This window comes from Pyrus communis, chromosome 13, assembly GCF_963583255.1.
Source record: "Pyrus communis chromosome 13, drPyrComm1.1, whole genome shotgun sequence".
Lineage (NCBI taxonomy): Eukaryota > Viridiplantae > Streptophyta > Magnoliopsida > Rosales > Rosaceae > Pyrus > Pyrus communis.
In genome coordinates, this window is record NC_084815.1 from 21,522,160 (window position 1) to 21,548,799 (window position 26,640).

At 37.1% G+C, this 26,640-nt stretch overlaps 3 protein-coding genes and 1 pseudogene across 3 annotated transcripts; 2 read left to right on the forward strand and 2 right to left on the reverse strand.

Annotated features, from left to right (window-relative positions):
- Positions 1-806: 806 nt before the first annotated feature.
- Positions 807-3,617, forward strand: LOC137712357 (lysM domain receptor-like kinase 3; annotated as a pseudogene).
- A 990-nt stretch (positions 3,618-4,607) lies between these two features.
- On the forward strand, positions 4,608-8,007 carry LOC137712547 (AP-1 complex subunit mu-2-like). Its single transcript, XM_068451624.1, has 11 exons — positions 4,608-5,030; positions 5,249-5,395; positions 5,527-5,589; positions 5,684-5,860; positions 5,945-6,048; positions 6,391-6,498; positions 6,614-6,710; positions 6,903-7,000; positions 7,122-7,263; positions 7,376-7,498; positions 7,593-8,007. The coding sequence occupies exons 1-11, from the start codon at positions 4,902-4,904 to the stop codon at positions 7,689-7,691; spliced, it is 1,287 nt and encodes a 428-aa protein (XP_068307725.1). The 5' UTR covers positions 4,608-4,901; the 3' UTR covers positions 7,692-8,007.
- A 136-nt stretch (positions 8,008-8,143) lies between these two features.
- Positions 8,144-10,742, reverse strand: LOC137712548 (uncharacterized). The gene is made up of 2 exons (XM_068451626.1): positions 9,763-10,742; positions 8,144-8,338 (listed from the first exon to the last, which is right to left on the reverse strand). Exon 1 carries the CDS (start codon positions 10,618-10,620, stop codon positions 9,766-9,768), a length of 855 nt encoding a protein of 284 aa, XP_068307727.1. The 5' UTR covers positions 10,621-10,742; the 3' UTR covers positions 8,144-8,338; positions 9,763-9,765.
- Positions 10,743-17,236: 6,494 nt separating this feature from the next.
- Positions 17,237-26,372, reverse strand: LOC137713221 (tryptophan aminotransferase-related protein 2-like). Its single transcript, XM_068452498.1, has 5 exons — positions 25,659-26,372; positions 21,861-22,164; positions 18,212-18,492; positions 17,792-18,096; positions 17,237-17,687 (listed from the first exon to the last, which is right to left on the reverse strand). The coding sequence occupies exons 1-5, from the start codon at positions 25,916-25,918 to the stop codon at positions 17,500-17,502; spliced, it is 1,338 nt and encodes a 445-aa protein (XP_068308599.1). The 5' UTR covers positions 25,919-26,372; the 3' UTR covers positions 17,237-17,499.
- Between the last annotated feature and the right edge of the window lie 268 nt (positions 26,373-26,640).

The following is a 26,640-nucleotide window of genomic DNA, read 5'->3' on the forward strand; positions in this document are numbered from 1 at the left end:
ATCCTCCTTTTTTAATCCCTTATTAATCCCAAGTCTATGTCTTAAGACATTCTTTATCTTCAACTACTTGCTGTTGGACATATCTTAAAAATATTTCGTGAGTAAGATTTGGCTCTGAGTACTTATCAAACAGACATTAAGAGCCTATCATCATTTGAACACTTGTTCAAGTTTACAGTTCTTTATTAATGGTTTTTATTACCTAATATCTTTGGAACTTTTTTGTTGGATGTGCTTGTTATAAAATACTTTTTAAGGTGTGAGGTCATTTTGAAAAGGAGACACCACGTTTGATTTTTTTTTTTTTTTTTTTTTTTCATTACTATCTAAACAATTAAAAATTTAGCAATTTAAGTCATTTTTGTTTTCGGTAAAAATCCTCGCAAGAAATATAATTGGTCTGTGGTGTGGCCGGATTGCCTTTCGAAGTTGGCCTCCCACCTGCCACACTGCTACGTGGTAGTGTGAATGTCATTCTTGTGTAAAGTGCTGAATACTTTAAGTAGTAAGGCGAAGAAACTCAAAATTGCTTTTTCGTATTTTTTTTATACGAGCGATATTTTATACTAATTTATTTAAACGATGAGGAGGAAAATTCAAACCTAGGTGATTGAATGTCATTCTTGTGTAAAGTGCTGAATACTTTAAGTAGTAAGGCGAAGAAACTCAAAATTGCTTTTTCGTATTTTTTTTATACGAGCGATATTTTATACTAATTTATTTAAACGATGAGGAGGAAAATTCAAACCTAGGTGATTGAATCGTCTTCGCATTTCATTTAAAATTGACCTCAAACATAGTATAAAATGACAAAGCATGTAAAGCCAAAACCAGAAGCTATTCTTACTCACCTCATTTCCAATGCCAAAGATCATTATTTCAGCGTGGAAATGGCTCCTTCAAACCAAAAGTTCCATTTTTTCTCAATTCTCCTGACCACTTTGTTCCACACAAATGTTCTCTCAGACAACACTACTGGAATAAGTTCACTCTATTTGTACCCTTTTCCTTGCTCTACTTCTCACCACACCCAGACTTGCAATTCCTCTCTATACCACGTCTCAAAAGGCCACGCAACGGAGGAAATAGCCACCCTTTACTCAGTAAACCCATCCAACATCCACCCAATTGTTCATGACAACCAACACCCACAAGACTATCTTCTTTCTGTTCCTTGCACTTGCAAGAACATAAGGGGCACCCAAATTTACCTCTATGATACAAATTACCTAGTGAAAGAAGGAGACACTGTTGGAAATGTGGTAAGTGAGTTTTACAGTGGGCAGGCAGTGAAAATTGGGGGAGAGGAGCAGCTATTTACTGTGGGAAACATGACTACTTTTCACCTTGTTTGTGGGTGTGTAGAGAAAAAATCACAGGAGGTTGTGACATACACTGTTCAAGATCATGACACTTTATCAGATATTGAAAAACTTCTCTCTGCATATGAGAGTGAGATTCAGAATTTGAACAAAAACTTCATCAATCCCCTAATTTTATAGATGTTGGGTGGGTTTTGTTTGTGCCAATGGAGCTCAATGGACTTCAAGCCCAGCAGCAAGGTAGTGCCTCTTTGTTTTGCTTCAAAATCGTAACGAAATTGCTATTGACACACCAAAATAGTCATACTGCACTCTTTGTTCTTCGATATTTCTCTTAGGGGAAGTGCATGATGACTATTTTGAAGTGTCAATTACAACTTCTTGTCATAAATGCTCATTTTCTTTAAATGAAGTACGATAAATTGACCAATTTTCTCGGTCGAACCAGGGAAGACACTCAGTTTGGCTGCAATTATAGGCATAGTGTCAGTTGTTGGGTTTCTTTTGGTGGCGACATTCTTCATATTTCTTCTCATAAGATACAGAAAAGGTAAGATCACAGAAGAAGAAGAGGAAAAAGAAGAAGAAGAAGAAGAAGATGTGAACCAAAATGCAAAAAGGCGCTTTTCAATGAAGCAACAGTTTTTCAAAAGGCAAATGGAAGGTAAGACAAATATCTCAACTCCATCAGAAAACAATTTTATTGGGTTCACTCATATCAATTTCTAGATTAATATATTAGCATAAGAATGTGACACAATATTTGCGCTTGCTACAGAAACTTTTGAGAATGAAAGGCCAGTTATATATACGATGGAGGAAATCGAGCAGGCCACAAGTAACTTTGACGACACCAGGAAGATTGGAGAGGGTGGATATGGCAGTGTTTATTTCGGTGTATTAGGAGAACTGGAGGTAGCAATTAAGAAGATGAGATCTAGCAGAACAAAGGAGTTCTTTGCTGAGCTCAAGGTTTTATGCAAGATCCATCATAACAATGTGGTAAGAAGAAGAAAAAAGAATGTAAAAGATTTTGGTCCCATTTGGGTCTACTTCCATAGGATGCACTTTTGGAAAGAAAAAGAAAATGATTGTGAGTAGAAGTGCTTCCTAGGTGCTTCTCCAAACGCGCTTCTAACTCCGAAGCACTTTTAAGTTTTTCTGCCAAATATAGTCAGAAACGCTATTAACCGTTTCAAAAAATTTTGTAAAAGGAAAAGTATGTAACCGAATCTTTATTCTTAGGTGGAACTGCTGGGATATGCTAGTGGAAGTGAGCATCTATGTTTGGTATATGAGTTTCTTCAGAATGGCTCTCTCGATGATCATCTCCATGATCCATTGCTGAAAGGAAACCAACCGCTTTCATGGACAGCAAGAGCACAGATAGCACTGGATACTGAAAGAGGAATTGAGTGCATTCATGATCACACGAAGAAGCGCTATGTTCACCGTGACATAAAAACGAGCAACATTTTACTTGATCAGGGACTCAGAGCAAAGGTAGCAGATTTTGGCCTAGCAAGGTTAGTAGAACGGTCAAACGAAGAAGATATTGTAGCAACACGCTTGGTTGGGACGCCGGGTCACATTCCTCCAGAGTAAGTAATGCAGGCTAGTGGTTGTAGTTTTAATTATGTACTTACTTGTCAAGGGATTAAACCTATGAACTCACCCTAAACCACTACTTTTTTTTTTTCTGCAAGATCTGTGCGGGAGCTACAAATGACTGCAAAAACTGATGTTTATGCATTCGGAGTGGTGGTAGCAGAGCTAATAACCCGTCAGCGTGCATTTTTTTGTGACAACCGAGAACCGAAAAGGATGAAGTCACTCATCTCAGTTGTAAGTCAGCTAATTAAATTCTTAATCAAAGAACCAATCTTTGTTCCAAGTGACTCGGAATTAGCAACATTTTTCTGCTTTTTATGCAGATATACGCAGTTTTCAAAGAAGAAGATCCAGAAGCTGCTTTGGAAGCTCAAATAGATGGTAACATGAAAGGAAGTTACCCTATGGAAGAAGTCTACAAGGTTTGTGCAACAGAAAAACGAAAACTAAAAACTTATAACGAAATAGTTAACAAACGGACTCCAAGTTTATGATACGTCTATTGTATATGTCAGATGGGCGGAAATAGTGTTGAGGTGTGCGAGTGAAGATCCAGTAAATAGACCAGAGATGAAAGACATTGTGCAAACACTCTCCCAAATATTGACGTTCTCAATTGAATGGGAAGCATTGCTTGGAGGGAAGAGCCAGGTCTTCAGTGGCTTACTCATGAGTGGAAGATAGTACTTGAAGGTCAAGTACAAATTGACTATTTGAGCGAAGGAGGTGTACAAGTGTTTAAAGGTCGTTCATGTTCAAACATGCCAAAATCTTCAATTGATATGTTGAAAGTATCGTTCTTTTTTTTCAACGGTCCAAGGAAAACTGAAATGCTAACGTCACATCCAGTTTAACAAAAATGTAATACTTGTCTCGTTCCTTTGAGAGTAGCCAGTACTACTTATATGTCAATCACAATTTGACATAATTTTTGCGTAAGTGCCAAAACAATGATTTGTTGGAAGAGAAAACAACTCGTTCTAGAGAATGAGCCGAGTAGTGTTCTTATTAGCATCCAGAAATGAAAACTTCAAATTAGAAAAAACACCGACTCCATTAAACAAAAAAAAAATGATGTCTGCATCTTATATAACAAAATGGAAAAAAAAACACAAAATTTCGCCATAAATTTATAACTCAAATAGTTAAAAATAAAGATGGTTTGACCATTGTTGCTGGAGCTAGAAATCTGGGAGAGAACAGCATCTCTGTAGCTGAGGCTTTAGCTTTGAGGGATGCTCTTTGGTTGGCCAAAGTAAAGGGCTTCAGGAACGTTTGTGTGGAAGGTGACTCTAAACTAGTCATTGATTAAAGGCTTCTGCTCAACCCCTTTCCGATTGAAAAACATTGTTGAAGACATCAAGTGGTTGGCAACCGCTTTTGACTCCATTTCATTGAACCATGTTTACAGGGAGACAAATTTTGTTACGAATGCAGTCACTAACATTGCTTTTAACTTTAATAATTTCCATGTTTGGGACATGACTTTACCTTTAGTAGCAAGAAAAGCTTTCTTATTTGATTGTTTTGAAACTGGATGTGATTCCCGTCATACTATCTAGTAATTTATTTTTCCATGTAAAAAAGTTAACACAAAACTTTTGCATAAACCCACTATAAAAGCCCACATAATTTGCTAAGTTGGGCAAAAGAGAAACCAGTTTCATTGGGCTTTTCTACATATGGCTATTCAGAAGACTGAAATATGAAAAGTATGACAAGCGGCAAGATCCATTGAATTTCATCACCAACAGCTCAAATTTGCCCGACTTTTATTTTAATTGATTAATTACATAGCTCTTGATTAATTCAAGCTTCAAAAATTCATATCCAAAATTTCATTGCTCTTGATATGTATAGTGTTTATGCCATAGAAATCAGAACCAGAGAACAAGATAGATTGGTTTGAATGATCCTTGGGTGGTGGTGAGTACTGGGTCGGATCCAAATCTCTCGATCTTCAATCCGATGGCCGGCGCCGCCTCGGCGCTTTTTCTGTTGGACATCAAAGGACGAGTTTTGATTTGGCGCGACTACCGTGGCGATGTCTCTGCTGCTCAGGCTGAACGCTTCTTCACCAAGTTCATCGAAAAAGAGGTAATCTTTTATATGTATATATACACACGCATATATATATATCTATATCTATATATATATATATATATATATATATATATATATATGCACACACGCATATATTCAGCTGCAATTGCAATTGGGTTGGCATCAATTTCTCAATCGGAATAAAAAGTTTCAAACTTTTGCAAAAAGTAGCTGAATCGTTTGCGTTTACTGGAAAATTTGTATTTTTTCAGGGCGATCCGCAGTCGCAAGATCCAGTGGTGTACGACAATGGAGTCAGCTACATGTTTATACAGCACAACAATATCTACTTGATGATTGCATCGAGGCAGAACTGCAATGCTGCTAGCTTGCTGCTGTTTCTGCACCGCGTAATCGATGTAAGCACTCTTCAAACTCTCTCTTGCTAGATTTTTTAGCTGTATTTGGTGTAATGTCGCCGCCATTCGTCATAGATTATTGCCCGTGTGGAGGTTTTCATGTGTTTCGATATGTTTGTTCATGTTTTCAGGTGTTTAAGCACTATTTTGAAGAGCTTGAAGAAGAATCGCTAAGAGACAACTTTGTCGTTGTGGTAATTGACTTGTAAGGTGTTTATAGGTAGAATGATGCATAGAATTTTGATGGTGGTATGCGAAATTTCTAATAATACCCTTGTCTGTTGACAGTATGAGTTGCTCGATGAGATTATGGACTTTGGTTTCCCGCAATTCACTGAAGCCAAGATTCTTAGTGAGTTTATCAAGACTGATGCTTACAGGATGGAGGTGACACAACGTCCTCCCATGGCTGTTACAAATGCGGTGTCTTGGCGCAGTGAAGGGATACAGTTCAAGAAGAATGAAGTAGGTTGATCCTCTTTTCATGTTTACCGTTGATTTATTAAATTGCAACTGCAGTGTCATGAATCTCCGTTCATTTTCTATCAGGTCTTTTTGGATGTGGTGGAAAGTGTGAACATACTTGTCAACAGCAACGGACAAATTATACGGTCAGATGTCGTAGGAGCCCTAAAGATGAGAACATATTTGAGGTGCAGTAACTGCATTTGCTACAAAGCCCACTGAATGAAATGTGCTTGGACCAACCCTTCGTAAATGATTAGGATTTGGAGATTGCAGCTCCAGCATAATTATTAGCATGTTCCTTCTTGAGTTCGTCACTTGATTGACCTTTTTTTACATACGTCACTTGATTGACCTAGATCGCACCTAATTATAAGGCTAGTGATGCTAACTTGAGCCTGGAAAATGAGTAATTATTGAAAAGTAACCTAAAAATTTGTAAAGATTATTGGATTTTTCCCTGGGATAGTGTAATGTTTACTAACGTCATGTCGGAAACTGACTGGTTAAACTTTCTCCATTTTTTTTAGTGGTATGCCCGAGTGTAAGCTGGGATTGAATGATAGAGTGCTGCTAGAGGCGCAAGGTCGAACAACGAAAGGAAAAGCAATTGATCTGGATGATATTAAGTTCCATCAGTATGTTGCCTAACTTGCTTTGTATTGCTAATTCATGTCTCTATTGCTTCATTCATAAGCCATGTTACATGCTTGCAACCTTTTTGATTTACTTTACTTTTTCCCACCCTATTAGGTGTGTGCGTTTGGCTCGATTTGAGAATGACCGGACTATATCCTTCATACCCCCTGATGGAGCATTTGATCTGATGACATACAGACTCAGTACTCAGGTACATTTCATGTTATATTCACCGCGAGTAATATACTTATTTCCCCATGTTTATAGATTCTTGTTAAGTTTTTGGTAACTAAAGGGAGCATAAGTTAATCAATTGCGGAGATCCAACCCCTAATTACATGCACGTTTACATTTGCTCAAAATATGAAGCAGAAACGACCATTTGTTCCTTGGATGATTTCAGGTGAAGCCTCTTATCTGGGTGGAAGCACAAGTTGAAAATCATTCTAGAAGTCGTATTGAATTCACGGTAAAAGCAAGGAGCCAGTACAAGGAGCGCAGGTAAAAAGAACATTTGTTGGGTTTTCCAGCATAATGAAAACTAACATTTTTACACATTCAAAAGTTCATTCTCGAGTGCCACTATCCGGTTCTCACTGTAAGCTATGGTTACTTCGTACAGCACGGCTTCAAATGTCGAAATTGAGTTGCCTGTGCCCGCTGATGCTACAAATCCTAATGTCCGGACATCAATGGGATCTGCTGCATATGCTCCTGAAAGAGATGCTTTGGTCTGGAAAATTAAGTCTTTTCCCGGTAATAAGGTAACAATTCGTCTAAACCTCCATATGCTTTCTCCTCCCCTTAAGTGTATTATTGATCGCAAAAACGCTCGCAAAGATAATTTTGACCTTGTTTCTGTATTAAATTGCTTAGGAATACATGTTGAGAGCTGAGTTTATGCTCCCTAGTATAACCGCTGAAGAAGCGGTTCCCGAAAGAAGAGCTCCTATTCGAGTGAAGTTTGAGATACCGTACTTTACTGTCTCAGGAATTCAGGTACGATATGAGTTTCATTATTGTCTCAAATGGGTTCCATGGTGTGATTGGTTCAAACTAATGCGCCTATCCCCCCCCCGTTTGAATCTTTTAGGTCCGATACCTAAAGATCATCGAGAAAAGTGGCTACCAAGCTCTTCCATGGGTGAGGTACATAACAATGGCTGGCGAGTACGAACTGAGACTAATGTAAACGCAACTTACATATCTTGCTGCATTCAATCGCGTAAATAGAATACATTGCGTGGAGAGTTTTCTTTCGATACTTCCTTCTACTGTTGCCGGTACAGTCCCGTATCCGGTGATCTTTCTTCCAAAAATACACAGCATCGATGTACTAGTTTCTTCAATCAAATTTGTTACAATCGATAGCAGGAGATTTTGTTTCGGACCCAAAACTTGCTTTCCTAAAGTAGGTTATACGTCGTGTCGAAGAGTTGTGTTTTTGACTCAGTAATTTTGTTATTGTCATGCTTGAATTATAAATGAAAAGCTCTTATTTACTTTCATGTGAAGCTGTTTTTGGTTATGCTTACTTGGAATACAAGCTACATGATGTACTATTCCACGTGTTTTCAGCGGAATAGTAACCCCATTAAGCCGCGTTATGGACACACCGAAAAATTGCTCTGAGAGAGAGAGAGAGAGAGAGGAAAAAGAGAGAGGCATTTCAATATTAATTGGCAAACCTACAAATATCTTTTAGGGTCAGTAGTTTAGCTACATATCATAGCACTCCAAAGCTACAGGATGAGGAAGGTCCGCACAGGCTCAAACCCATTACAAAAACTGAAACAATATGCAAGGCAGCAGCATTCCTCAAAGTCACATCTAATGAACCTGCAACACGAAAAAAAATACAAACAATGGGTTCAAGTCAACTTCCAAGCAAGAAGAGAATGAAAGATCAATCTGACAAAAAAGTGTAATTTTCATAAATGAAAGTGGCAACAGCAGCAATTCGTTAAATAGATAGTAGAAACGATCTTACAAAATCATGATTGTAATGGTAATATAAGTTATACAATCGCGCTTCTTTACTTCAACTGATTTCTCCAATTAAAAGAGATTGTTTGGAAAAAAAAAATGTAAAGCTAAAAGAAGCAAAACGTCTAATCTAACAAAATCGTTTGACAAAAAACAAAAAACAAAAAAAAAAAAAACAAAACGTCCTAACCTCCACTCCTATGTAAAAATAAAGATTCACAAGAATTTTATATAAACCTAAAAACTAAATGCTGAAGTTTGTTATGACTATTACAACTGCAATTTTAGTGCCTGAATCTTGAGTTAAAAAGGATAAGAAGTTGTGAGGGTGGTGTGTTTCGACTCTTGAACAATGACATATTGCGGGTTACTAAGGATCAGGATATTTGTATCATGATTTATTTTTGTTTGTTAGGGTGTTTCACCCCAACCCCCATTTTACCAAGACTGGACATTCTTACAGCAAATAGAGGGACAATTGTACAGCAACGTTCGCTAAACATGACATCCAACAGCTATTCTATTTTCTAATCACTTAAAAGTTAAGATGAACAAGCCCAAGACTTAAAAACAGGATCTACTAACTGGTTCTACAAAAAAGGAGAGTAAAATTAGCATCTAAACTTTACAGTGACAACTAGAGGGAGAGTAAAATAACATACCAAGACTACTACACATTGATGTTGGACAATGACACAACTTTTTGCAACAGCAATACGACCAATACCATGCGATCATACCCCATTTCTATAGACTATAATATGACAAATCCTTTATATATGTTACGCATATAAGTGCAATTTTCCCATTAGTGGACATCAAAGGTTGTCAACTTGTGAGTATTTAGACTAGAACAGTGATATAGGATGGAAGATCGAGTTCCAGATGAGTTGTGTGCAGCAGAATATAACATCATACTATTTCATAAAAATACATTATGGCATTCACAACACAAAGAATAGGCTTGCAGGTCTTGAGATTTGGTGTTAAAGAGGAGAAAGAAATCTCCTTCAACAAACAACATAGAATTCGGCAGCAGAACTAAAACAAGAATAGTCTTGGTAGTTCTCAATGGTCCCTCTCGTCGCAATGTCATAAGGTTCCATTCAATAACTGAAATTGCTATAGAAACCATTAACTTTAAAGACTACCAATGACACACAGCATATGCCAAACATCCAACACCATAACAGGAGATTATGTATATCATCATTCAGAAACAGATGCCAAATCCAACGGTTCAGAATTGAAACAAAACAAATGAAGTGAGGAAGTACCAATCACTGTTGCTGCTGATTTTGCTGCTGGTTCTGAGGGTTGGGTGGAGGTGGCATTCCAGGACGAGGCGGTCCAAACATATGCATTCCACCGCCAGGTGGAGGAGGCATTCCGGGACGGGGTGGGGGAGCTTGCATTCCGGGGCGAGGTGGAGGCGGTGGACCCCTCATCATCTGCCCAGGCGGCGGAGGTCCCATAGGCCTCTGCCCAAACTGCATCTGTGGCGGGCCAGGGAATTGCTGAGGTGGACCCCCACCAGGAGGCCTAGCAAACTGAGGGGGCGGAACACCAGGAGGTGGACCACGACCCATCGGAGGTTGCCCGGGATATCCAGGCATCTGCCCTGGTGGACGAATCACTGGAGCGGCCGGGTACGACATAGGTGGCGCGGAGAGGTTCGGAACTGGCGGACGCGAGATCTGGGGCTGCATCATACCTGGGGCTGGTCCACCGACGCCGCGAACCGGGCCAGAGAGACCGGGCTGGGCCTGGGCGAGAGGAGCAGTGGGGATACCTCGTCCAGCGGCGCGGCCCAATCCTGGACCAGCCAAAGCGGCGGCACTGGCTGCCTTAGCTCGAGACTCTTCCTGAGGAGGCGGGCCCTCGACGGTCATTGACACGACCTCTTCGCCCCGGAGGAGGACGAGGCCTAGTGTCCGGCGGTCGTCGCGCTCCTCGTTGGTCTTCTTGCCTTTCAGTGGTGGCAACTTCCGGAACTCCTCGCAGTCGCCGAGGACGAGGTTCATGTGGCGATCGAAGGCCATGAACTTGCCGACGAGCTGCCTGCCGTCTTGGATCGTCACTCGCATCCGATAGTTTATGAATTGCAGCATCTTGGAGCTCTTTGACATCGACATGGTGGCGGCGGATGGTGGCCTCTGCCGTTCTCCGCGCTCACAGCTTCTCGGGGTTTTGGAAACGGAGAGGAAGAAAAGAGGATTTGAAAACCCTAGGGTTTTGGATGGGGTTTTTTTTTTAATTGAATTTAGATTTAATCCAAGATCGGAATGGATTTAAAATTCAAGTTAATTGTGCAGTTGGTTGACCCACGAGAAGGATTTGGGCGTACAACCGACCCAGGATTTGGGCCTACAAACCCCAACTCTTTTAGTTGAGAGAAAATATTTGTGGATTTGGATTTATCTTTATTGAATTTACATTGCTTATTTTCAAGGGTAGATTACATAATACCCCTTTAGGTTTAAGGTCTATTACAACCACATACAATATCTTTAGGGGTGTGCTATCTACACATCCCATTTTACTTCTCACACACTTCTTGATAATTTCTGTCCGTTGATCTTCTTCAATTCATCCGATCCGACGGTAAAAAATTGAAAATGTGTGTGAGAAGTAAAATGGGGTGTGTGGATATCACACCCCTATCTTTAAAACATTTCACTTTCAAACCTCACGTACTATTTTATTTCAAAATAATACTTCTGTTACATTTTTCATCCATTGGTCTGTTAAATGTTGATGTGGCATTAGTGGACCCCGTTACACGTCAACCCACTCCCTCCAAAACTTGCACATGTGGATATCCATCTGCCACGTCATGCCAACTCAGCAAAAGTACCATGTGGCCAAAATTTCAAATTTCAAAATTTTCCCACCATTTTTTTTTTAATTCCTATTTCTTTATGGGTTTTGGTAGCTAAATTATGAACAATTGAATCAGATGCAATCCAAAATGCAGAAATGCATATTCCCACATAATTGAGCCTGGTAATCAATGAATAGGCAAAAATGTATTCCAATATCCAAATAGGCAACTAAAGTAGCAATATATTTCACTTTCTTGGTAACCAAATAACAAGCATGTTCCATATATTGGCAACCAAAGCTAACATCTAGGAGTTCAACTGGAAATAACAATTCTGAACCCCAACAAGCTAGCATGTTCCCAAAAGGATATCCAGCTAGTAGCAAAATAATAGTTCCTACTAAGCTACAAATCCAATTGAGAGCAAAATAACAATTCATAACTAAGCAAAAAAACAGTTCCTAGTTGCTGCCAACATTCACAAAAAATTCCAGCCACTAGCAAAAAATTCCAATATCAAAAAACCCAGTTTGTTCTTGTATAGCAACACTTTTCACTTTCTTGGTTGCCTTTTCTTTCTCTTCTTCACTCCTCCATTTGTTTGAACCTCTGAATTACCTCATCCAGCTATGCTTGATGCCTACATCCAATGTTCAGTACAACATATCCAAATCAACAACAATATAGGCCACAAGTTATCACAAAAGAATATGCACATCCAATGCATACAAAAGAATCCCTAAGTTATCACAATATAGGCCACAAATTCATTTACAAACCCTAAGTAAATAAAACAAGTGAAACAGTGCTTACCTTAGGTTTCATTCCTCTCTTCCTTGGTACACCACCTGGATTACTAGATGCTCCATGTGCAGAACTTGATGCCTAAAACAAATTAAAGGATTTCAGGATTAATAAAGTCTTAAATCAACTTAGAAATCATATAACTTTATACAAGGTTATATGTCACCTCTTGTCTTGTAGGAAAATGCCTATAATGAGTCATGGTATTGTGGCCCTCTTTTTTACATATTCCACATTTGACGGTCCCTTGGCCTTTCCTTGAGAGCTGTTGTGACTGTGGAATATCTCCACTTATGTTAGTGGCCTCATTTTGTGTAGGATTAGCTTCTTTCTCCTTTTCTGCAGCCTCTTTGTTTCTCTTCTTCTTGGGTCTTCCAAGTTGTCTAGTATATAGAAGGGGCTGGATAGGTGGATTTTCAGTGACCTCCCACATTGACATCCTATTCATTGGCTGGATCAAGTGTCCATATATTTCTAAGTACATGACCTTGGGATAACAAACATCCACATAGTCTTCACCAACTACTCCATCACCCATTTCATCAGGCACTTCTTCAACAACTTGAGTCACACATTGGGAAGGCACACTGCATTCACCACCAAGGCCACTGATTGGATATTCTATGGCTAACTTGGCCTTTCCTCTATTCACTTGCATTGGCCTTTCCGCTATCAATTGCATTTGTCATCCTCATTACCATCAAGTTCTTCAATAACCACCCTACTCTGAGCAACCGGTTCAAATGACTTCATAAACTCCATCTCTTGAGAGACATATTCTTCATGTGTTATCTTCTCAATACACACATCATTCAAAGTGTGGTTTGGCACAAATGTGCACATGTTGATAACATCTGAATCTGTCATCAAAGGCTTCAACCCATTTCGAATTTCCATCCCTGGGATCTGATACTGGTAACTCATGAAGACATTTCCATATCCCAGTTCCTCAACCATATTGTCAACCTCAAGCAATGACATGAAATCTTTGTCACAATTATCAAAGAAATCCACATTCGCTCCAACATAGAAGTCTTCACTAAGTTATCCACCGTGATACATTTTGATTGTGAATAGTTCATTATTCCCTGAAATTGTAGCATAAAAAACCTTATTATAAACTAATGAAATCCCAATTTCTACATAAAAAATTCCTATTTTAAATTGATGAAACCTAAAATTCAAGACCTAAGACCACAAAACAATTCACAGATAAAGACACACTACAAATGACAATGTGGTGTCCCAAATAAAGGCATAGCTAAATGCATAGATAAAGGCATAAATAAAGCATCATACACACAAGACACAGATAAAGGTATAAACAAAGCACTGCCAAACATACATAACCCACAAGCTTTTTTCCAACATGATTAAACAAAGACAAAAGTCCTCCATTAACCGACAACACCAAACAATATTTAGTTCCCCTCCATTTTCGAACAAAGCAATTTAAAATTAGGAAGTATAGATCCAAAATTACAAAGTACACACAATTTCATATCCCCAACATTTTCGAACACTCCAACCATTTTCGAATAGTCCAAGCATTATAGAACAACACAAAATAAATAAACCAAAAAGCACTAACCGTATGTTAGGAATGGATCCAACGGATCCTCCCTCCTTTCCTAGGTCATTTTCAACCTTCAACTTCGAAGCACTTGATTATCGTTGCAATCGGGAGTTAGTTCTGGGTTGTGGATTGTGGGTTGTGGGTTGCAGGTCGTGGGTTAAAGGTTGTTATGGGTACTGAGTACGACGCCAATAGGACATCGACGGGTAGAGAGTGATGGAAATAGAGTTTCGCAATGGAAGTAGGGTTTCACTACCGGGGGCTAGGGTTACCAGAACTTTATCCTTCTCGATTCTGGGTTTGGGAATGGTGGTGTGCTCGATGATAGTGGGGTTGTGTTGGTTATTGGGATGGGAATAGTGGGTTAGAGATTCAAGAAACTTTTTAATTTTAAATTTACCATGTTGTCAATCCACGTGGCTCCAAGTGTGCAAGTTTTGGAGGGAGAGGGCTAACGTGTAACAAGGTCCACTAATGTCATGTCAGCATTTAACAGACCAATGGATGGAAAATGTAACGGAGGTGTTATTTTGAAATAAAATGGTATGGGATGTATGAAAGCGAAATGTTTTAAAGATGTTGTATGGGGTTGTAATAGACCTCAAACCTGAGGGGGTATTATGTAATTTACCCTATTTTTAGCTACAATACTTAGAACTCCATTTTAATCTCATTTTACACTCTATAATTCAAAAATTACCGTTGTACTCCTTGAAATTCAAAATTTGTCCCCCCTTGTGGACTCTCTCTTCTACCTGAAATTTATAGGTTGTCTCATAAAACATATATGAGACCCAACACCCAGTAAAACTATATCACATATACAATAAATTTGATTATAAATTTTCATTATGCATCAATATTCAACCATCAGAGAATAATAAATTTAAGGAAACGACATTAGATTGAAGAAATCAAATGAAAGCCAACAAGATAAAGATGAGCATGTATCACTTGTCTTAATATAAATATAATTTTCATTTCTAAAGGTGTTTTTCAACAACTTTTACTTGGAGGATTCCATCACGTGAAAGTGACATAAAAATAAATTTTATTATCAATTACCATAATTCATTTCGATTAATTATCGTATTGGAATTTTGTAACTATTATATATAGTGTAATCTCTTCTGTCATTTTATGTGAAGCTGCTGATGCTTTTTTTTGTAGCCAAATTAACTTTATTATTAACATCAAATGAATTGATAAGAAAATTAATACGTGTATCAAAAACTGTTTCGGTTAACTTTTACTTATATAACTATTGCTTGCCTTCTATGTATGTACACGTGAAACAAGTTAATGATATTTAAATTTTGTAACTGTTACATGCATGTGTCACCTCTTCTGTCAGTTCACGTGAAACTGTTGACGCTTCTTTTGTCGTCAAACAAACTCTATTATCAATATCACGTGAACTAGCAAGAAAATTAATACGTGTCTCATAAACTGTTTCGTTTAACTTTTACTTTATGTAGCTATTGCCTGCCTTCTATGTATCTTCACGTGAAGAAAGTGAATGATATTTAAAATTTGTAACTGTTATATGCATGTGTCACTTGCTCTATCATTTCACGTGAAATTGTTGATGCTTCTTTTGTCACCAAACTAATTTTATTATCAACTTCACATGAACTAACAAGAAAATTAATACGTGTGTAAAAAATTATGTCGATTAGCTTTTACTTTCTGACACTACTGCCTGACTTCTCAGTATGTTCATGTGAAACAAGTGAATGCTATTTAAATTTTGTAACTATTATACGCATGCATGACCTCCTCTGTCATTTCACGTGAAACTGGTGAATGTGTGTTGTCTGTGAGTAAATCAATTTTATAACCAACATCATGTGAACTAACAAGAAAATTAATAAATGTATCATAAACTGTCTCGATTAGCTTTTACGTTTTGTAACCATCGTTTGCCTTCAGAGTATGTTCACATGAAACATGTAAAAAGAATTAATTAGCTTTAGCTAAACAAGTTTTGACCCCATATAGGTTTCATCGTCCAATTTTCTATAAGTACCTCTCAACTTTCTTTAGGAATGTGATAAATATACTGTTCACAACTAGTCTTTTCATTTTATCATGGTCGTCAACTTAGAGAGTAGGTGTTTAGGTTTTTGAGGGAGAAGGAGAGGGAGAGAGGTGAGAATAGTTGAGAAAGAGATATATTTGAGAAAAGTAATGGAAACGTACTTTCACTATAGAAATGAGTGGCATGGGAGAAATTTGACCAAGTTTGCCATGGCAGTTTTCAGTCCCCGGCAGAATTCGTGAACCATGATTCAGTTGGTGGAAGTACTGAAGTGGCAAACCGTTGAGGCACATCATTCTTTGCTCTTCGATCGCCTGATTATGTTAACGGCGGTGGCTCCGTCACGTTAACAATGCATGCAGATTTTCGATCATGCAACTTCCAACAGGAAAGTGCATGATTCTTATGACTAGAAGCTGCTAACTAGTGGATCGTGGAAGAAACTCCAGACGAGCAGCAGGCACATGAAGCAGCCCAAGCTGGTGATGTGTGCTCATGAATTTACTTATCTAAATTGAATTCTTCTAAATTGGGGTAAGAGGATACGCAGACTTGTGGTAAATGCTAAAAGAGTTTTGCTTTAGACAAGTGAAGCCTGGGAGGCCAGGCTTCAATTGTATGAAGCATCTTGCTGTTATTGTTGATGATGAATATGAATAACTGGAGAAAGGCCAAGCAATATGATATCCTATCACCAAGATATAAGCGGCATGCATCACTCAGTGCATGCTTGACTTCATGGAGTCAGACTAGAGATGTGCAACGGTTATGGCGAGCGGATAACGTTTAAAATGAGGAGGGAGACGTAGGACATGGACCAGATAATTATCGAGATTTTTTTTGTATCTCTATTCAGTTTGATATTTGCGTAAGCAACATGAAATTAAAATTGGTGAAATATTCGTCTCTGCATATATCGTAATCTCATTTAAAGAATTTATCCCCAAATCATTTTACATAATTTTGATAAAGATAAAAGATAAAAATAAATAAAAAATAAAAAATAAAAAATAAAAAACAAACAAACAAACATTTACACAATATTCATTAGTTCCCAGTTATCACTTTCTAGTAGTGTTTTAAACTATAAAGAACAAAAGGGATTTGTAAGTCAACCACACTGATTGAACACAATCAACAATTGTTTATACATGTGTGATTTCAGATTTCACGTGAAATCAGTAAAATTTTTGTCTGTAGCTGATTAAGTTTGATTTCACCATCGTTTTTATCGGTCGAACTTTTGTCATGGTTGCCAACTTAGAACTTTGAGTCGATTTCTAGGTTTTAGTGGAAGAAAGAGAGGGAAGGAAAAGCCTAAAAGAGAGGAAAACTTGAGGGAGTTGAAGTTGGGATTGTAGAAATGAGTGGCATGGGAGAGTGGGAATGCGCTCTGAATCTGATGGTGGGCATGTAAGGAGCTACAACCTCCTCCTTGGCTGGAAGGTATATTCATTTACTTATCATGGACTTCTTGCTTAAGTTTTTCTGCAAATTTAGTCCAAAAACTTCATTCTTCGAAGGACCGACGAATTTGGACTCGTAAATTTCATTGAAAAATCATATCATTTAAATAGATGAATACAGTTTGTATTACTTTCCGTTACTACTCTACATATGAACGAATATGTGACACTCCCCTCTCCTTCCTCTGCAACAGGTCCACATCAATATGTGACACTCCCCTCACCTTCCTCTGCAACAGGTCCACATCCACCTTTGCGCCAAAAGATAGAACATGATGAGGAAGAACATAGCGTTCCATTCTGTCATGACTGGATCGTGGACAGTCGCTTAACAAATAAGTCGAAGTTGTTGTCCCGATCCAACATGCTTATGCGGACGTACTTTGGACCAACTCCAAAGTGCCTTCCTCCTCTTGTTAATATCTTGTATCCTCTTAAGAAGCTCTCACAATCTTCCACGTGATCGTCCTCACATTTTAGCCATGCGAAAGCTGCAAAAGAGGTAAACAGTAAAGTTCACTTTAAACGCTTCAGAAATGTTTACAAGGTTATGTATGGTGACTCTTAATTAATCGTTTCATGATTTTTCACTTACCAGGTTGAGGCTGGGAGTCCTGGTTGAGGAAGTGGCAGAACCCTGGTGTAAAGTCGGGCAGACTAAACTCTCTGCTCCTGTTCACCGCCGCTCTAAGTAGCTGCCACCTCTCTGCCATGAGGTGGTAGCTAATCTTGAAGAAGGATTCGTGGGAATCAAAGCTGCCAAGGTTTTCAGAGGTGTTGGTCATCACCTCTAAAATCTTGGCAGCTCGGAGCTGCGAATCCCTGGACACGCCAATGGTGTTGAGCTCTATGAATTTGATCATCTTTTTTGCAACTTCCAGATCTTTAACAAGAGCCCACCTGGAAGAGAAATTCAAGTAGAGATCATTTTTTCGTAATGCGAAAACTAGTGTTCGTAGAGCAACACAACCAGGACACAAGAACTAAGACTCTGTGATTACAGCATTGAGCTTACCCAATGCGTGTCCCCGCATGGCCAGTAGCTTTGGAGACTGTGAACAGGGTCAGATCATGGTCTGCGGGAGAAGAAATCGGGGTATATTGTGGCCAGTAGTAGGCCAAGTCATGAACCAATATACCCCCTGTTCGATTGACCATGGAATGCCTGACGAATCCATCAGGGTTGTTTGGGGAGGTCACTAGCTCTATATAAGGCACCTCTTTGTTGAAGCTTCGGGCATCACCGGCCCATTTGTACAAGCCAGACTTCAAGCAGTCTGTCATAGAGGGGTAAGACTGCAAAGAAACCACCTTACATCTTAGAAACATTTACAAACGAGCAGCAAAGAATGCAATTTCAAATTATCGCCAGCACGCGATGAATTATCTTTCTAGTTTCCAAGGAAAAAATGAAGTGTGATCTTCGCTAAAACTAGACACACTAAAATGTTACGGATTTGAGTTGATAGCAGACTGTAAAATGTGATGTAAATTTAAAACAAAAACAAATATATATATATATATATATATATATATGAAAGCTTAAGATTCCAAAAAATATATATCTGAAATGTTAAGCTGAAATTAGAAAAATATTTAAGATTGCAAAAATCAAAAGCTTCAAAAGCAAGGCAGGCAAATTAAATACCATATTATTAATGTCACACAAGTGAACTAACTCAAGCCTTCTAGGGATGAATACTCGTAACTAACTAAAGGGGGTGTAGTCAAATTAGGATCTGATAGGATTTTAATAGACTCTAAAATCTGAATGTAGTCAATTAAAATTTTAAAAAGGATTTTAAAGGACTTTGAAATCAGGATGTAGTCAAGTTAGGATTTAGCAGGATTTTAAATAATACATTCAAATCCATGGGTAGTCAATTACGTTTTAAAAAAGTTCATCCAAATCTAGGTGTAGTGAGAATACTAAAGATTTACTAGGATTTTAAGGAATGGGGGATTTCAATGGATTTGAAGATGGGTAATTTAAATACCAAATGCTATCAACAATCCAACCGTCCCCCCCCCCCCCCCCCCTCTGATTTCTTTCACGCCAGACAACAGAAGAGGAAGAGTCATGCTCGCAAACTGAAGATACATCATCCTGAATCCACACCTGCAAGTACGTTTTTCTTACCCATTTCTCATCTACTTGGATTATTCTTTGCATTCTGTTTGTTTGCCGAGAAAGTTCAGGAACCCATACAGAATATTGAAAGTTCAACAATAACAAGAAACCAATTGGAATTCAGCGCTAATAAAGCAGAAATTTCAATACCATGATCTAATTCAGTACCAAGGTCTGTTAGCTTTCAGCGCTAATAAAGCAGAAATTTTCAACCCTCCCCCCTTGAATGTACGTGTAGAAAATGTAGTGCAGAGATAAAGGAACAATGTTATCAAAATGAGAATTTGTGGAAGACTTTCTTTCTTCACTGATACTCACGGTACATGTAGATTTCAAAGGATGAGTCCTAGACAAAGTGATACATATCTAAACTGAATTATCTACAATTACAGTTAAATGCAAAGCTGTTAAGTAATTGAATAGGACTTTCATGTTGACTTGGTTTCTTGTTTAACAGTATGAACTACTTGGATTATTCTTCGGTTTTTGTTTGGTTGCCGAGAAAATTCAAGATATAATAACGGTCATGGTTGAATTGGTTTGCCTGAAATAGCTCGCAGGCCTTGAGCAATGGTATTGAGCTTCTGCTTTATTTGGCTACCAAATTAGATCATGTTTTCGATATGAAAAATTCATGGTTGAATTGGTCTTTGGGTGTTTTATGAATTTGGTTATTATGATTAGCATTTTTTCATGAATACAAAATCACGTGTTTTTAGCTCCTTAAAATTGATAATTGGTTTAATTGTGGTTTGTGTTTTTTAGATGGTAAGAATAATGGGAAAGAAGAATTACTAGGGCTTACTGTATTTATGGTCGGCTGGAGCAACTGAGGTTTCTTACTGTTCTTAATTATTTTGTGTCTTTGACGTTATCTATATTTCTTTATCTCTTATAGTTGATATTATATATATGGGTTTCAGTTTGTTAACTTCTTTATGGTTTTGTTTATTTGATTGGGTAGTTTATGTAATGTCTCAAACAAGCACAAAAGCCGAAGGTGGGGAAGAAATGGAAGTGGAGCAAATGGTGGAAGAACAAATTAAAGAACAAGAAGAAACTGATGAAGAACAAATTGAGGAAGAAGAACTTTATGAAACCATTAAATATTCATTGATGGCAATTCAAGCTGTAGTCCACGTGCTAAAAGAGCTTATAATTACATTTGGACAACCTATTGAACGTCCTTTAAATCGACGATCAATTACTATGGAATGATACAATTATATACATAAAGTATTGAAAGAGGACCGTCCAGAGGATTTCCGACAAAGGTATAGAATGTATCCTGATGTGTTTGTGAAGTTGTTTGGACCCAAAATTACACCATCGGTTCAAATAATCGAGGTCGTCGGATGATTAGAGATTTTTCTTAACATTACTATTGTTTTTTTTTTATCATAGTAATTATCTTGAAAATATCCTTAAAGTGTACAAAGTTGTGATACGCATAAAGCTCCATGCAGAAGAGGTTATGTAAAATGCCGTGCAACATTAGAGTCCTATCTTGCATGCAGAACCACGTGGAACAATACCACAAGGATGCAATTAATATTGGATGATAAGCATGCGGATATGTCTTTTGGATTAGTTAAAATAAGGTGATGTGATGGGATTAGGATGGTTTTGCAGATAATGCAAAACTATCCACAATGGTATTTTAATTATCATGCATGCACGGTTGCACTTGGACCAATATAGTGGAGAAAGAGAAGTTTCGGTTGGAATAGGATGCATTCATTTGGTCAGGCCACGTATGTGGGAAGATATATTTAATCTTTTCAAGGAAAATTACAAGATAGCCTTTATCATATCTTGAAGATATTGGACGGCTAAGGTGATGGGACACAAGTTTGAGTCAAGTGATGTTCTACAAAGTTATAGCGACAATTGGACTCTACCAAGCTATCAAGCCATGCCAAGCAAAAGACAGCTACTATAAATATAGAGTCGCAGACAACATTTGAGGGCCCCTCCAATTCTACACATAAATTGCACTGCGTAAACCTCTCAAACATCTTAACTAATAAATCCTAAGAAATTCACGAAAGAAATCCATACAATTCCATAGAAATCTATAATAGAAATCCATATAGAATTGAGAATCTTTTAAAATCCTTTGAAATCTGTCACTTAAAAAAAAGTCTATTAAAATCCCATGAAATCCAAATTGACTACACCCTCTAACTTACAAGCTTCTTGCAGATGCTCTTTATTATGCACAAGAAGCCGAAAGATTAAGCAAGATGACGCCATCACTTTCACACTAAATATCTGACTTATGGTAATTAATTTTCTAATTAAAGTGGACGCCATTGAAAAAAAGCATGTCCACAAACAAAAGTGATTATATAAACAAACAAAAAATTAGGAGAATAAACAATGTGGTTTCATCACTGATGCATTTGACTTTGCCTTGATTTGCCAGCAAGTGAACAAGTTCCTAGTGACCTTAAAGAATTCGAAAATCTAAAAGTTTAAAGCACCAAACAAAGCAAAACGCGGTTAAACACAAAGTAACAAACAAGCTCACCGAGTAATATGGGGCTGCCGAAACCACACTCATTGGCTCGGATCCATCTTTTGGAGCTAGGGCATAGAGGGCAGCTAAAAACAGCTGGGATGAACCTGTCCCGACCACGATTTGGCGGCCGTCAGTGACGGCGTTGCCAACCACATTGTGTAGTCTCACAACTTGTTTGGCAAACGCTGGCTCCAAAAACCAGCAAGGGTTTTTGACATCTGAAAAATAGCTCATAGACTGCCACCCAGGGATCACAACCGTGGTTCTTTCACCCATCTGCTGCCAGTAATTTTCGTACATTGTTGGGTCACCACTGCATTCACCAAAAGTTAAAAACAAAGTAACATGTAAACTCATGGTTACAAAATAAAATTACTACAAACTACAAAGCTGGCAGTTTGATGTGGGATCACTGTAAAGTCTTCAATTTTTTTCTAAAATTCACCTTTTTCCATGTCAAAAGGTTGAAAAAAACACATAATGAAAGTCACAAAAAGCAAAATATTGCGCGTGACTGTTGTAATATCTCTTCTATAGAATGATTATCTATCACTGTCACATGATGAGATACATAAAAATAGAAGATACTTCAACAATTATATGGTAAAATCTCTCCTCATAAAACCGACAAAAGAGTAGAAACAATGATCATAAACATAATGTCCCAAAAATTAAAGTCTGTCACACTGCAATGAGATTCTCTAAAATTGCAAGGAGCCAAGGAGGTAGATCAGCAGCAGCAGATCAATGATTAGTGTATCCATCTAACGTCAGACCTTAATCAGATGGGTTAAATCTTTTGTGGGTCCCAGAGGGTGGTAAGATCCAGACAATCTTGATATGGGGACTAAAATGAAAGGCCATGAAAAGTAGATTTACAACTTGGGCGGCCAAAAGTTTTACAGATCTCAGACAGCCCACGGCGCACTTTAGTCTTTTATGCACTTCCCAGAAGGCCTAAAGGCAGCCCCATGTAGTGCCTCATGCCAACATGCACTTGGGGTAAGAGTTGCCATAAAAAACATGCACATCGGGGACTCCAACTTTGGCAGCTTTGCTATAAACTCTAAAAAAATTTGGTGAGAATAACTTGGGTGAAACAAGTTGGTATTTTAAATTACTCAAACACGCTATTTGAAAAGTTATAACACATGATATTACGTGATTAACTTTAGATATCGATACAGTGATATTCCGACAATCCGATAATCAACATGAATTTGTCTCAATTACCACCATATATTGTGCATGTTGAAATCTTTAAAAGAATTCTTTAGATATAGACCCTTGCAACTCTTATTTCCTATATAAAAACTCACATAATTATAAACATCCAAATAAAACCCAAATTTAAAAGTGATTGTTATGTAGGAAAGTAATTTACCTATTAATACAAAATATTTACAACTTGTATCACAATATTCAAAATAAATTAATAAATATTATTGCTCACCTTAATTACAATGAACAAATAATTTATTGCATATTATTACCCCTAACACACATATATATACATATATACGTTCAAATGTATATAGTACTACCATAAGCTCAATATATATATAGTTTACCCATATATATACACACACACGTTCAAATATATATATGTATATGTATGTATGTATGTATATATGTATGTATGTATGCACAGTACTACATATATGATCAAACATATTATACTAATTAATCTACCTATATGTAAATTTATGATGAGCAAATAACATATATTTTGTAGGTATTTTATTTTGTATGCATCACCATATATATTGAGCACATTTTATTATTATATGTACAAAATAATGGGTACAATAGTATTGAATAAAATAATAATTTTTTTTTATGTAGGTACATTATTTTGCATGCATTGGGTTTGCTTTATTATATAGGTAAATTATTTTGCATGTATTTTACATATAGTGGGGAAATTATTTTGCTTTTTTTTAAGCAATCTAACATTTTAAAATTCGAATAGTAGGTCCACTGAATCAAATAACATTTTTTGTAGGTAAATTATTTTGCATGAATTTTTACGTATACCAACCATGTTTTTTTTTTGGTATATATATGTGTGTGAAATAATTTACCTACATTTATATGTAAAATATAATTTGTAGACTTAACTAAGCATATATTATTACATATATTAGGCATGTTTTGTTGTTATTATATATTAGGCAATAAATTTATTGTTTTTTTTTATTTTCGTTAAACCATTAATTCTCCCCCTTACAATCGGTATGGAACTAATTGTGTACATCAAACATTCAAATAGGGACGTTTTGGGCATCAAAAACTTTTAAATGTGTAAAGTCAAATATAATTAATGAATTTGCTGACGTGAAATCTAATCAATCAATGAGTTTTATTTAAGTAAAAAACTTATGACGGATTTTGATGTAAAAAAAATTAAATTTCGGGATTAAAGTTATATTTTGAGATCTTTAAAATACAAAAGAACTACCACCCCTATAGCTTGGGAACAGGAAAATGACTGACAGAAAAACAATGATCGAGTACAAAAGGGTTGGCCAACTCTAACATGCGCCATGGGAAATCTCTACCCGAAACAAGGACCTCTCCTGCCTTTTCCTATCCTAGCCCTAAATTGTCAGCACAGTACACAGTAAGCAAAAAATAATCAGAAAAAAAAAATGAAGAAAGCAATAATATTTGAGTCAAAAACTGAAAATTGCTAATGTTTTGAGGTCTTTTTCGCAAAAATATCAGTGACGTCAAGTGAGGTTTCTGACATAATATTCCATTATTTTGACCCCCACCCCTTTATTAGATTCCATATGCCATCACACACTTGCTATACCTGACACTTCCCCATGCCTCCCATTTTATCACGAAATTCAAAATAACAATTTTGCCCCTGGTCGAGCTATTCATTTTGACCCGAATTTGGAAATGAAGTGTTAATATATCCATTCTTTTTTACTTCTTAAATATCTTTATTAATTTCTGTTCATTGATTTTTTTCAATTCATCTAATACGACGATCAAAAATTAAAAAAGCATGTGAAGTAAAAGGTGGGTATGGATATCACATCCCAATTTGTAATGTGCTTAATCATAGTGTTAATCTTAATTGTTACTTAATTAAACACCCTCACAACCGTACAGAGGTCATACACTCGAAACAAGTATGACGTAAGTTGAGTTGATTATGACGCAATTTTACTATTAAAGACTAAAGTAGTGAAAAGATATTTAGAATAGGATTCTCTCCGAATCCTTTTTGTAGAATTCGAGAGATCAATTAATCATGTATGTTTATTATATATTGTACGTTTATTATAAATTATACAGTTAAAAATTATTTTAAATTTTATATTTAAAATTAAATATAAATATTACCTAACGAAAACTGATTGGCCCACAATAAACAGTCAAGAATGATTAATCTCTCGGATACGGAGAGAATCCTTGTCCCTTAGAATATGGACCCCTGTTTGTTTGTGGTCTCGAATTTTTACAATTTAAAATGCTCGAATAAATAGAATTGTGCATGAGAAGAAAACGCGTATGTAAAAATCACTTCACAACTTTAAAACATACTTAAGAAATCTTAGTGGAGGGATTAGATGATATAATTGAAAACAAATTTAAGGGTGTGTGGATTTTTATTTCTTCCATACTCATAGTTAATTTTTACCCGTTGATCTTCTTCAATTCATCCGATCAGACGATTAAAAATAAAAAAAATATGAAAAAAAAAAAAAATATATATATATATATATATGAGGATATCACATCCTCAAATTTAAAAAGTTAAAAAAGAAAACTGAGTCTTGAAGCACTTACTGGTCGAGATTGATAACTTTCTCCATTACATCTTGATCAGAAGATGAAGAAACAGACAGACGCGTCCTCTGCGTCGCCTGAGCTTCCTTCCCAAAACCCATGTCCGCCATTGACGGCACTCTCTGCTCCTCCACAGAGAACCCATGTGGGCCCCCATCCTTCCCGCCCTCGTAAACCACCCTCAGAACCAAGCTCAGATTAAGAGCCAGAGACAGCACGAGCAAGTTCCTTATTGTAAAAATCCCCAGAAAGCTGGCCATTTTTGCAAAAACAAAGAAACTGGAGGACCGCAAAAAAAATAAAAACAAAGTGAGTGAGTGAGTGTGTGTGAAGAACTCAAACACTCGAGGACGGATTTATAGCAGAACCCAGATGAAGAAAACCGAGTTTGATCGCCAGATGGACGGTGAAGATTGAAGCTTTAACGCAAAGGCCCCGGGTTGTCAGGGTTGCGGTTCAAATCGAACAGAACAGATGAATTAACAAAGGACGGTTTTGGAGATTTGGAAGGACTTTGAAAACGTTAATTAAAGTCGCGGGTTCAAAAGTTGTAACTTTTGCCGAAAATTTGATGGAAGTGGTCGAAAGTTTTTTTTCTCAGAAAACGAGAAATCCCAGAACGATTTTCCACGAAAATTGCAGGTTTCCGATGCTAGATCTCGAACATAATGAAAACCCACTAAGACTGGATTTATATAGTTCCATGTTTGCGCGTGCGTGTATATATATAGATAGATAGATAGATATACGGGTTAATAAGGAATCATAAAAGCTGCTCTTACTTCATGCTCTGTCTCCATCTTTCTGTTTGCCTTTAATCTGCACTTCTTTTGATTTTCTAATTTTTAAATTTTTTTAATTTGATTTTGTTTTTATTTTAGTTTTATTGATTTGATTTTGAGGATTTTGTTTTTAAATCTGCTTTGTTAAGTAGTTTAATAAATAAAGTGTTGTTTGAGTCGGTAACAATTCGAAGTTATGA